The sequence below is a fragment of the Danio rerio genome, chromosome 12, assembly GCF_052040795.2.
Source record: "Danio rerio strain M-AB ecotype USA chromosome 12, GRCz13ab, whole genome shotgun sequence".
Lineage (NCBI taxonomy): Eukaryota > Metazoa > Chordata > Actinopteri > Cypriniformes > Danionidae > Danio > Danio rerio.
The window spans coordinates 17852851-17866217 of NC_141032.1; the positions used below are offsets into that span (position 1 = coordinate 17852851).

General features: G+C 36.7%; 2 protein-coding genes across 3 annotated transcripts in view; one reads left to right on the forward strand and one right to left on the reverse strand.

Moving 5' to 3' along the window:
• The window catches only part of LOC147841344 (uncharacterized), a 221416-nt gene extending 215245 nt beyond the window's left edge, over nt 1-6171 (reverse strand). The window contains exon 1 of the mRNA XM_087276020.1: nt 5890-6171. The gene's annotated coding sequence lies outside the window, so the exon portion shown is untranslated. The remainder of the gene's footprint in view (nt 1-5889) is intronic.
• The window catches only part of plxdc1 (plexin domain containing 1), a 133685-nt gene that overhangs the window by 67052 nt on the left and 53266 nt on the right, over nt 1-13367 (forward strand). For both annotated transcript variants that reach the window (NM_001442325.1, NM_001146306.2), the window contains 3 exon segments: nt 3516-3638; nt 11156-11274; nt 11510-11609. In NM_001442325.1, the coding sequence (NP_001429254.1) occupies nt 3516-3638; nt 11156-11274; nt 11510-11609 (342 nt within the window).

Consider the following 13367-nt stretch of genomic DNA (forward strand, 5'->3'; position numbering starts at 1 on the left):
GGGGAAAAAACACTCTTTCATAACTATCAATCATGTTCGAAAATCAGCAATACAACAACAAAGAAACACATCAATGCAAACCCCAACAAATACACTTATATAACCTTTCAGGAAGGCATAAATCCGAAACAAACTCAAAATGGTCAAAAATAGTTCAATTATAACCCAGTTCACAAGTCCCAGTAGAAAATAAAAACCGAAAGTGTAAATCAGAATCAATGCGCTGAAATGCAGTAGATGTTTTTTGGTTCTCACTTCAGTTGACACGCTGAAATGCAGTAGATGCTTTTCGGTTCTCACTTAAGTTGATACGCTGAAATGCAGTAGATGCTTTTCAGTTCTCACTTCAGTTGACACGCTGAAATGCAGCAGATGCTTTTTGGTTCTCACTTCAGTTGACACGCTGAAATGCAGCAGATGCTTTTTGGTTCTCACTTCAGTGGACTCGCTGAAATGCAGTAGATGCTTTTTGGTTCTCACTTCAGTTGACACGCTAAAATGCAGTAGATGCTTTTCGGTTCTCGCTTCAGTTCATTCGCTTCTTGCCATCTCTACCGGGTTTAAACAACGCTGGCTGATGAAAGCATGATGAACAACCAACTAGGGATGCTCAAAATAATCGATTAACCGTTAACCGAATGGGTGCGTTTGTGACCGATTAATGCTATCAGTTAAATGATTAAAATTATTATTTTATATATTTTTAGTTTGACTGCATAAGGGGCCGATTGAATGCGCCTTTGCGTTAAGAGGGGCATCTTTTGCACGCGGCTCATCCCAGAGCAGCAGTTTGTGTTGTCAAGACAACTACAGAGAACTTTTATAGAGCTTGGTTTCCGCTACATTCATTCTTCCATGGCGGGGAACAAAATGCATCCAGCCACAGCTACATTCACATTCAAAACATTCAGTTATTGTTGTTGTTGTTTTTATTAGCGGATTATAATCGCACCAAATTGTATTAAAAGGTAAGTGGATTATAACAGCGCAAACTTTTCTGTAACCGTATTGTGCTGTGCGTGTTTAATCCTTTGGGGTTACGTGCTGACTGACTGACTGACAGGTGCGCGATGCGTGAGCCCAGCAAACACGCAGAAGCTTTCAGTTAAGATGAACACAGTTTCTATAGTTATACTTTATTTAAAAATAAAGTATGACTCTGTATATCTCTGTAATCACTCTATCTTGTTGGAGTTATAGCCGTTTTGCTTTACTTTAGGACGCATTATTGCCGCTCTGAAGGTCTAATCGCTGTTTTAAGTTATCCAGAGCTGGATGAATGTACAAATGCTGAATATCACAATATTATTAAATATTACAATTGTAACAACATAGACAGCAACACTTTTGCACAATCAATACCCAGCTGATTCAGTCGTTTTATAAGAGGACCGCGCTTTCTTCTCTTCTTTTTTCCTTGTCAACATAAAGGCAGTGAGGTGCGCCTCGCGTTTTTGGAATGAAAAAAAGCACGTGGTAGCTGTGGTCGGCCACTTGTTTTACTACAAGACATACCTAACTTTGCGGGACGATAACGTATAACCCGTGGCTACAGACACATTTGCCAAAGAAGCAAAATGGAAGAAGAATATTGCTGTTTGAAACAGACGTGTTGATGCCAAAAAAAAGCCTTTACCTTTTATTTTACAGCTTATAAAGCATGTATGCACATTAATGCAATATCATATTTAAACAACAAAACTGTTAACAAAAAGTCAACATATGTGCGCGTTGTTGTTGTCTTTTTATCACGCAGCTCGCACTTGAACCGCGAGGGAGAGAAAGGAAACCATCAAGACATATTCTTTAAAGTAATGATTTCTATTAAAAATGTAAAAAGGTTTTGTGAATATAATAATAACAGCGGGGCATTAAATAAATGCATATTTTTTGTGGAGCGGGCAATGAGGAAATCAGCTATTTTTATTTGATATATAGAAGAAAAAAATTGGAAAAAAAAAACAGCCTATGCCGGTTATTAAAAAGAATCTGTCAGTATTTTCATTTTGTAATATAAATTAATTATTTAAGTGAAAATAATTTAGGGCAGTCCTATTTATTTTATTTAGGTTATTCTGTTCTTCTGTGTTAAACACTGCAGTTGCGTGAAAATGCTCTGTTGTATTGTTCTATTATTAATATGCTAGCATATAAAAATAAATCAGTATTTTAAAATGCAATATTTAATTTGTCGGACACAAAATAGTCATGTCAATTTGTTTAATATAAAATTTATAGTAATCTGACCAGTTAACCGTTAATAACAGATTAATGAGCGGCGGTTGTCGGTTAGCAAAATTAACCGAAATGAGCATCCCTACATCCAACCGCAGCATGCGTCTTCCATGACTGCCAGTACCACTTCCTTCTCTCTCTTGCTTTTCTTCTCTATGACGCCAAGTCCCGCCTTCTTTCCAAGGAACAGATGTCATCCAAAATAAATCGTCACAACTTTTTCCACATTTTTATGTTACAGCCTTATTCCAAAATTAATCTAATTAATTTATTCAATCAAAAAAATTCTACACACCATACCCCATAATGACAATGTGAAAAGCTTAGCACACCTGTCTTTTGGATTTTTTTGTCCATTCCTTTTTGCAGTACCTCTCAAGCTCTATCAGGTTGGATGGGAAGCGACAGTGTACAGCCATTTTCAGATAGAAACATTTTCTTGATGAACTGTCCGACGTGTTGCGCTCACCAGAGGAGATGTTCTCAAAGCACCCGCTCAGACGTGCGCATACAAGGGAGTGTGTGTACCAGAGTGTGTGTGTGTGTGTGTGGTCACGTGAAGCATGTTTTCAGCAGTATAGTGTGGACAGACATTTGTTAAATTATGCTAGATGAATTGCCAGTGTGGATGGGATCATTTTCATTTTTAGTTTTAAAACTAAAGTGTATTAGTGTAAACAGGGCCAAATTTTGCATGTTAACTAAAGTTGCCAGGATAATATCATAGGCAAACAGGTTAATTAATGGACAAGCAACAGCTGAATATTGAAAATATTCCCCTCTCATTTTTTCCAGTTATTTATTTAAAATATATAATGTTACTTGAAACTATAAAATGTGTATATATGAGTTAGCTGTTGACTTCCATTTTTTCTTACTATGAAAGTCAGAGGTCATTAGTAACCAACATTATACAATATTTATTGATTATATACTTTTTTAACTGAAGTTTTACTCGTTGTAAATGGTGAGTGTTTGGTGTCAGAATTTTCAGTTTTGAATGACCTATCCTTTTAAGGGTAAGTATATGGTGAATATAGGGTGAAATATCCTTTAATGCATTTTAATTTTTAAAATTGTTGTGCCTCTGCCCCTTAAATGTCTGCACACCTTTTGAATGAAAAAAGTGGGAAAAGAAAAAAAAATGGCTTTACGTTTCCACATTAACCCTATGTGCCGTATGTTGTTATCAAAAAATAAATAAATAAAACAGAATAAAAAGGGGATGAGGCTTATTTTGTAAGACAAATTTCTTTTAAAGTCTGATTCTTTTTTTATAGGGTTTATCTTCACTGGAGATATAACACATCGCATGCTGACAGCAACGCAATATATCGCCCCACTCATGGCAAACTTTGATCCAAGTTATTCTAAATACTCTACTGTGCGGTATCTGGACAATGGTAAGTTCAGTTTAATTATATTAATCATGTTAATTTATTTGCAGAAACTCTGATATTGTCTTCTTAGTAGCAGCAGAACTTCCTTTTTGGCCACAAAACCAGAAGAAAACTAATCTGATGTTTCAGATAGTGATGGGGAAGAGAGCTTCAAGGTGTGTTCTATATGTTGAATATATAGGTTTTTATTATTATTATTTGGTTATTTATCGCTTACCTTAACTTACTGTAAGAAATCTCTTTTTATATCCAAACTTGCCTGATCACTTGGGCCCTTATGTTTAAGACATCTTAGTAATGCTCTTAAAAATATTCTTAATCTTTAATTTAAAGGGATAGTTCACACAAAAATACAAGTTCTGTCATAAGGATGCTCATGCTGACCATTTAACCGTTAACCTAAAGGTTTCATTTTTACTGGATTAATGGTATGTTAATTGCTTACTATTATTTTATTTTTTTATCTAAAGTTTTGCTGAATAAAAATGCAACACATATTTGTTAACTTACAGGGCATTAACATGTGCAACTACAATTGCCTACAGACATATTTTGCTAAAGAAGCAAAAAGAAAAGAGTGAAAAGAAGGATATTCCTTATCACAGTTTGACACATACTGTACAGTTAGGTCCATAAAAATTGAGACATCAACACAGTTCTAACAATTTTGGTTCTATACACCAACACAGTAGCTTTGAAATTAAATTACCAATATGTGCTTTAACTGCAGAGTGTCAGCTTAAATGTGCGGGTATTTACATCCAAATCAGGTGAATGCTGCAAAAATTACAACAATTTGCATGTTTACCTCCCACTTGTTATGGGACCAAAAGTAATTAGACAATTGGCTTCTAAGCTGTTTCATGGCCAGGTGTGTGTTGTTTCCTCATCATCCCAATTACAATTAGCAGATAAAATGTCCAGAGTTTATTTCGAGTATGCTATTTGCATTTGAAATCTGTTACTGTCAACTCTCAAGATGATATCCAAAGAACTTTCATTATCAGTCAAGCAAGCCATCATTAGGCTGAAAAAAAAAGAGATCGCAAAAACATTAGCTGTGGCCAAAACGACTATTTGGAACATTATTTATAAGAAAAAAGCAACCAGTGAGTTTAGCAACACCAAAATACCTGGGGCCTCATGTATCAACACTGCGTACGCGCAAAAACTTTGCGTACATTAGTTTCACGCTCACGTTTGGATTTACTAACGATGAAATGAAAGTGAGAATGTGCGTTGGTCCACGTCAACTTCATGCCGGATGTGCATTTCTTATGTGTTTTTTTTTTTTCCATTGGGGACTCCTAGAGGCAATTGTGTTAAATTGCACACTACAAAGTACCTTTAAGCTGTGCAATGGCAGCTGTATGAGACGGGATCATCCGCATGTCTAGCAGGTATATAAGATTTCCATACCCTGCAGTTGATCAGCCAAACATTAAAGCGTACTTTGCTGCTATTGCCAGTTTTCCCAATGTAATCAGAGCGATCTAATGCACGCACATTGCTATAAAGGTGCCATCTAAAGATGAATTTGCATAGGCTATGTAAATTGGCTTCGTGAAGTGAAGTTTATTCATAAACTAATTTTGAGAGGATCACATGCTTATGATTGACACGGCTGGCCCCGAGTCAAGCTAATGTACGAACCACCAATCAGACTACTCCTAACCAAGTATAAATAACCAAACACCTTACCTTTAGTCATCTTCGTCTTGAAGAATCCCCACTTCCACCCCTTCGCCTCCTCCTTTGTCTACAGGGCAGCACGGCGGCCCAGTGGCTAGCACTGCAGCCTCACAGCAAAATGCCTCCGGTTCGGGCATCTACCCAAACGGTCAGCACTTTCGTGTGGAGTTCATGTTCTCCCCGTGCTTGCGTGGGTTTTCCCCGGGTCCTCCGGTTTCCTCCCACACTCCCAAAAACATGACTCTTAAGTAAATTGACTAATCCAAATAAGCACCAAATTTGATTCAATTCTGTCAGCAACGCATCACCTTAGCAACCCTCACGCAGCAGGAGGGAGGGGGGTTCTCGAGATCTACCCGAGCTCAAACTCCCCTCTCGCCCTGCAACGGGAGGGAGCCCCGGGCTCTCATGAGCTCGGGGCTCTCTCCCGGGACAGCATGCCAAACTAGCTTATTACCAATCATCAGCTAAGTGTGAACTCTTGAATTTGTTCGTACGCAATGTTTTAGTATGAATTCAACGCAAGTCTTCGTACATGAGGCTCCTGGAAATTCATAGAAACATCTGTGGTAGACAACCAAAGAATTTTTTCCCTGGTGAAGAAAACACCCTTTGCAGCAGTTATCCAGATCAAGAACACTCACCAGAAGTTAGGTGTATGTTTGTCAATGTCAACAATTAAGAGAAAACTTCACCAGAGAAAATACAGAGGGTTCACCACAAGATGTTAACTCAAAAACAGAAAGGCCAGATTAGAGTCCTAAAAAAAGTCTTCACAGTGCTGGAAAAACATCCTATGGACAGATGAAATTAAGATCAACGTGTAACAGTGGGATGGGAAGAGAAGAGTATAGAAAAAAAGGGAACTTATGATCAGCACTAAAGCATTGTGGTAGTAGTGACTTGGCGTGGCCATGTATGGCTGTTAATGGAACTGGTTCTCTCGTATTTATTGATGCTGTAATTGCTGACAAAAGCAGCAGGATGAATTCTGAAGTGTTTCAGGCAATATTTTCTGCTCATGCTAAGCCAAATGCTTTAGAACTCATCTTATGGTGCTTCACAGAGCAGAGGGACAATGACCCAAAGCACACTGCAAAAGCAACCAAAGAAATGTTGAAGGGAAAAAAGTGGAATGTTATGCAATGGCCAAGTTAGCCACTTGACCTGAATCCGATTGAGCATGCATTTCACTTGTTAAAGAAAAAACTAAAGGGAAAATGTCCCAAGAACAATCAGGAACTGAAGACAGTTGCAGTACTGCTTTGGCAGAGCAACTCAAGTTCTCAAGTCTGAGGGTTCTCTTATAAAGAATTACAGTTATTAAAAGTGTTTATAAAAGATCCATTTATAAAATAACCTATATAATGCAAGAATTACAGCAGAGCATTAATTATTTTCTCTGGAGCAATAAGAGCAATAAATTTGAGGTTGCCTACTTTTTTATTAGACAGAAAAAAAATGATTGGATAAAAACAGCCTATGCTTGTTCTTAAAAACGATTCAGTCATGTTTTTTTTTAAATAATCTTAATTTGTAATTTTAAGTGAAAAATATTTAGGGCAGGCCAATTTATTTATTTTTTCTATGCTGTTGGAAACTGCAGGTGCATGAAGATAGGTTTTGTATGTTGTTTGCATGTTAAAATCAATATTTTAAAATTTTATTTTTGGTCTGGCATATTAAAAATAGTCACATCAGTTATTTTTTTTATTATACAATGATAATTTAAAATTGATCTGAGAAACTTTCATATTAGGAAAAACTAAACTATGGAGGTCAATGGTTACAGGCTTTCAGCTTTCTTCACAATATCATATTTTGTGTTTAACAGAAAAAAAAAGAAACTCATAAATGTTTGGATCCACTTGAGGGAGAGTAAATAGTGAGTCAATGTACATTTTTGGGTGAACTATCACTTTAAGATAGATTTATCTATCTAGATTTATTTTATTTTTTATTTTTTTTAAAGAAGGCAAGAGCAGATTTTAGTCTAGGAGGTCTGGTCTACGGTCTAAGACTGACTCTTATGTGATGACAGAGGAGGCACTTAATGCCACGTTCCTAGTGCACAGTTTACACTTACAGTGCTTTACAGTAACTCCCCTTGGATGTGATTCGAACTTGATGGTATGCTGACATTTTACCCTGGATACCGTGGCTCTAGATACATAACAAAGATTTTCTGTCTTCATCACAGTCACAGATGCAACAGTAAGATGCACAACAACAATTTGTCCTCTTTTAAACTCTGATAAATCACCATAATGTTGTGTGCATTGCCATATTTTAAGCAAAACTGCTATTACTCTGTTAATTAAACCTTCACACTCTGCTCTTACTGGTGGAATTAATGAAGACTGTCCATGAGGCTGGTCAAATTTAGCCATGAAACCTCCAACATCAAATTAGCAAGAGTTTCAGTTTCATTGTCCAACCTCTGTATGTGGACCTGTGGATAGATACTAAAAGAAAACAAAAATCTATAGTGCAGTCAGTCCTGAAATAGAAGGGGTTTGTTTAATGTGTATGTGTTGTCTTTAGTGTATTTACAACACTTCCAAGAGATTATATGTTTGTGTGGCAAACATGGTGTCTTATATCAGAAAGTCTACACACCCTGATCAATGAGAAAAGCCCTGCAGATCATGCTACATGACAAAGCTGGCTTTCAGGACCACCTTTTTTATTACAAATCCAAGCAGAAGAAATCCTGATGAGCAGGACTTAGCTCTTAAAATACTGAAACAAATAGTAAAATTTGTCCTGGGGCCTCATGTATCAACGCTGCGTACGCACAAAAACTTTGCGTACGCCAGGTTTCACGCTCAGAATCGCTCACGTTTGGATTTACTAACAATGAACTGAACGTGGGAATGTGCGCAGCTTCACGGCAGCTTTCTGGCAGGCGTACGCACATTTTTTGTGCGTGTCTGTTTTATTTCCATTGGGGACTCCTAGAGGCAGTTGTGTTAAATTTCTCTACAAAGTGTCTGAGCCTTGCAATGGCAGCTGTATAAGACGGGTTCAGCAGGTATATAAGGTTTCCATACCATACAGTTGACCAGCTAAACATTAAAGCACAATTTGCAGCAGTCACCTGTTTTCCCAATGTAATCTGAGCAATCTACTGCACGCACATTGCTATAAAGACACTATCTGAAGATGAATTTGCATGCGTGAATCAGAAACATTTCCATTTAATAAATGTGCAAATAAAATATGATGCTTATTGATATGAACTTAATGATGATTCCTACTTGTCTTTCTCTTGATAAATAGTTGGCAAAATCTGATATGTAGCGGGGAAAAAACAAGAAAGAGTTCATCAGACGCTGGATTCGAGCCGAGTTCATACTCGAACGTATCAATTCATGATCACATGCGTCTAACGAGTAGCGCCACTGAATCTGCTAAGCGTCCTGCAACATTTTACAGATATAAACCACACTATCTCTTTTTTTTTAATGCACTCAGTGCGATGTTCAGACCCAACTGTGTTAACCGCATCAGCTAAACTCTCCCACTCTATTTTTTTCTTTTGTTGTTAATTCCGGAGAACAAACTTGCAAATAACACCGCTTTTCTCCGGTCTACCTCCGAAAGCAGCACCTCCAATTCACATTCTGTTCAAAGTTTCTCTTTTTGCTTGCTTTTGCCATTGCTTTTTCGTTGGGTTTTGCCATTAGCATAGTCATTAGCATATTCATACGGGGGAGGAGGCAGGGAGGGGTTTTGTGCTCGTGCATGTTGCGCTCAGTTTCACGTTCATTCAGATGTACAAAAGAATATGCGTGAGATTCGGCGTACGCAGTGTTTCATACATCTGAATTTTTTTCTGCGTACGCACATTTACAGCTTTGTGCGTACGCAATGTTTTAGTAAGATTTCCACACAAGTCTTCGTACATGAGGCCCCTGATGTTGTGACTTATGGCTTCTAGCAAATTTCAGCACATACAGGAGTGTATGTATGGTCACGTGATGTACGTTTTCAGCGGTATAGTGTGGACAGAGACCTTTTCAAAAAGGCTAGATGAAACACCAGTTCATTTTAAAATGGTGATTTAAAACTAAAATGCATTAGTGTGAATGGGACCTAAGTCTGAGTAAAACCCATTCTTATATTACTTTTAAGCACATTTATAATATGCTTAATGGTTGTACTTTCATACTTTCTTAATGATTGATTTTTATTACTCAATTAAGTATTTACAAACCAGGCACAATTTACAAACCAGTTATTTAGGAGTAGCTGGTGGTTTTAAAGATCATTCAGAATGACTAAGCACATGATGTAAGGAGAAATCACTGATTCAATAATGCGGCTGAAACTTTCTTCAGAAGAACCAAAAACACCTCAATCTGAGGAAAAGGGCAAATGAAAAGTTCAATATTTAATGCTCATGAAGACAGGATCAGACCAGGCTGGCAGAACAGTTCATGAGGTTGACCACGTGGTGGCAGACTTGTGGCGTGACGAATGCCCGTACTTAGTGGGCGGATCTCGAGCGAGTTACTTAGACAACACACAAAGATGGTCTGACAAAAGACAAGGAGACAAGAGCGATTAAATAGGGGATGAAATTAAGGATGCCAATTTGCAATTCGCATCCATCTGGATGTGGCAATGGCAGTCACAATGGCAAGGACAATGCACACAACATTATGGGTGACATATCAGAGTTTAAAAGAGGACAAATTGTTGGTGCGCATCTTGATGGTGCATCTGTGACCAAGAAAAGCTTTTTTTTTTTTTTTTTTTTTTTTTTTTAAGTATTAAGCCCCAGTATTCTGGGTAATGTCAGCATACCACCAAGAAAGACAAACCACAAACCACATCCAACAGGAGTAAGTGTGGACGCAACAGTAAGCTGTCTAAAAGATATGTCCAGGTGCTAACCCAGATTTTTTATCCAAAAAACATAAACAACATCTGCCAAACTTACTGCAGTATTAAATGTGCACCTCGACTCTCCTGCTTCAGCCAAAACTGTTTGTCAATAGCTCCACAGTAGCTATATACATGGCCGGGCTGCTACAGCCAAACCTTTTGGTCACTCTGGCTAAAAATTGCGGTTTCAATGGTGCCAGCAACAAAAATCTTGGGCTGCGGACAATGTAAAACATGTATTGTTCTCTGAAGAGTCCACCTTCACTATCTTTTCCACATCCAATAGAGTTGCGCTGTGGAGGAGCCCCAAAGAAGCCTACAACCCAGACTGTTGCATGCCCAGAGTGAAGCATTGGGATGGATCAGTGATGGTTTGGGCTGCAATATTATTGCATTCCCTAGAACCAATACTAGATGAATGTGTTACTACCAAGGACTACCAAACCATTCTGGAGAACAACTGGCAGTGCAGTGTATCTGGATGATAATGCACCAATATACACACCAAATCTGGTGGCAGAGTGGTTTGATGAAAATGAAAGTGAACATAAAATTTCCCATAGCCTGCACAGTCACCTGAACTAAATATTATATAACCACTTTGGGGTGTTTTGAAGGAGTTAGGAAACATTTTCCTTCACCAGCATCATGTAGTGACTTTTCCACTATTCTGCAAGTAGAATGGTTCATAATCCATCTGGCCCCTGTGCAGGAGTTGTAACTATTACTCCCAAGAAGACTCGATGTTGTACTGGTTCCAAAAGAAGGCCCTACTTCATACTAATTGATTATTCTGGTCTTAAACCAGGCATTTTAGTTTCATTGTCCTACCTCTGTATATTTTAGGAATTAGAAAGTCGACTACACTAGATTTAGTGATTTATAAAACTGCATGTAGTGTTCAATTGCAATTTAAACTGACATTGGTACCCTAGGTGATACATTTGTGGTGCAGTGGGATAAAGTAAGGCTAAAGGATCGAGAGACTGAAGGAGCTTTCACTTTCCAGACTGTCCTCTGTCGTAATGGGACCATTGTCTTCAACTACAAAGATGTAAGTCAGCCTCAGCAGTTTCACTTGGCTCAGATAACCAATATTTAAAGTAAACAAATGGGCTATTACTTTTTCAAATTTCACTTCCACTCAGTTGTTGTCACCAAAGCAGCAGAAAATAAAATGACCACAAACCATTTCTATGAAAAATGTATATATTGCATATCAAATTTACAAAGTAGAACAAACATGACTTTGTTATTGTTTAATTTTAATATTTGGCTTTACTAAATAGGTTCCTTTGCCTGTGGAGAAAATCAACTCGACAGAGCATCCAGTAAAAGTAGGACTTTCTGATGCCTTTATTGCCCTTCTGTCTTCTCCACAGTCTTCAGGTCAGTATGGCATTAGTAATGAATGCAATCTACAGGGGATGTTTTACTAGCTATGTTTCTAACTACACATTTTATGCACCTTTTGGGATATCAGATATTGGAGGCGCACATAAAATGTGGACAAAAAATATGCACTCAAAGAAGCCCTATTGACTATGTTTACATGCACCCAAATAATCTGTTCGTAACCGTAATGACGGTTCAATCATATTTAAAATATTAATGTAACCACATTGTCAGAGTTTGATCAATCTGAGCTCAATCTGAATTCATGAATTCAAAAGTCAGCTCATATGGTTACCCATAGAAGTAAATATTTTCCATAACAAATCATTATCAGATGTTGTAATGAAAAATCTTAATTTAGCCTTTTATTGTCATTTAAATAATATTTACAAAGCATAAATAGTCCTCACAAAAATTAATATTGATAAAGTTCTGTAATTAAACCCTTTATTAACATACAAAGCAACTATAACTGTATGCCTGAATAATAAGATATAAATGTTAATTTAAATAGTTTTACTAATTTCCTTACTTGTCCTGAAATATCTTAAAAATGACCAACTACTTTAAAATAACTGTTTATTAATTAATGCAATACGTAATGTAGTAAAAAAAAGTTAATCAACAAAATTGAAAATGCAATAAATCACATTATACATGTATTTATGAGTCAAGACAGTATAAGCATTATTACAAATAGTAGCTGTAGTTGTAAAATGTTTAGTAATGTTTATTAATATATAATATATCATTTCTTAATGCTTAACAAATAATGAATTAGTTAAGTGTAATAACAATTGAATGACACAAGGAGAAAGTATTATTGAAATGTAATTAATAATTATAGAAAAAGATTTTTGATGATGGCAGCTTAAAGATGCCTCTCATATGAAGAATGAAGTCACATGCATCAGTCAGGTGTCATTTTTTGTACAGACTTCAACAGTATGTAAAGAATCTTGATGGGTCTCGTCTATCAAATCTGAGCTTTATTTTGTATTCTCTCTTGGATTAAAGTCATGTGATTGGCTGGGTCATTCTACAGCTGTATTCTCTTTTTCTGAAACCATTTGAGAGTTTCCCTGGCTTTTGACAGTTTCTCTGTTTTTTTAAATATTGTTTTGCTAAAATGTCCACTCTGGTTGCATCTTCATCATCCTACTAATGTAAATGTTGAACTGAGGTGCAGCGAATATTAATTTACAGTGAAGAAGAGCAGAGGATAACTGAATAACCACTTGGAGATTTCAGCTTCTGTCTGGGCTTTCACTGCCTTTCTACAGCTTCCTTTTTCATGTTCAATACCTTTTCCCTGTGTCATTTTATTTTATTACATATAGCTTCATATGTAATCTAATTAATTTAGTTTTCTTTGCATATATGGATTTCCTTAGCTGTTTGCAACATCCATTGAAAAATTCAAGCCAATAGCATCTTTAGAAATATGTTAGGTGCATGTAAACATAGCCATTGTTTCATTTAATAAGACCTACATATACAAATGAACTGCAATCAAGACAAATTTATCTAACAAATTATTTGATGTGTAACAAAAAATGTATAATCTTTAAGTCTTTCGCCAAATTATTCAGATAAATTACCTTCTAAGATTGAACTGTGCTTTGTCTGCACACCCTGAGGCAACAACTTTCAATGTTTATTTTGCCATTTTCCCGGAGGTATACCCCTTCATATGGGATATTACAAATGTTACTTAAAATTAGGATGGAAACCTATTTGTTATCATTTTGA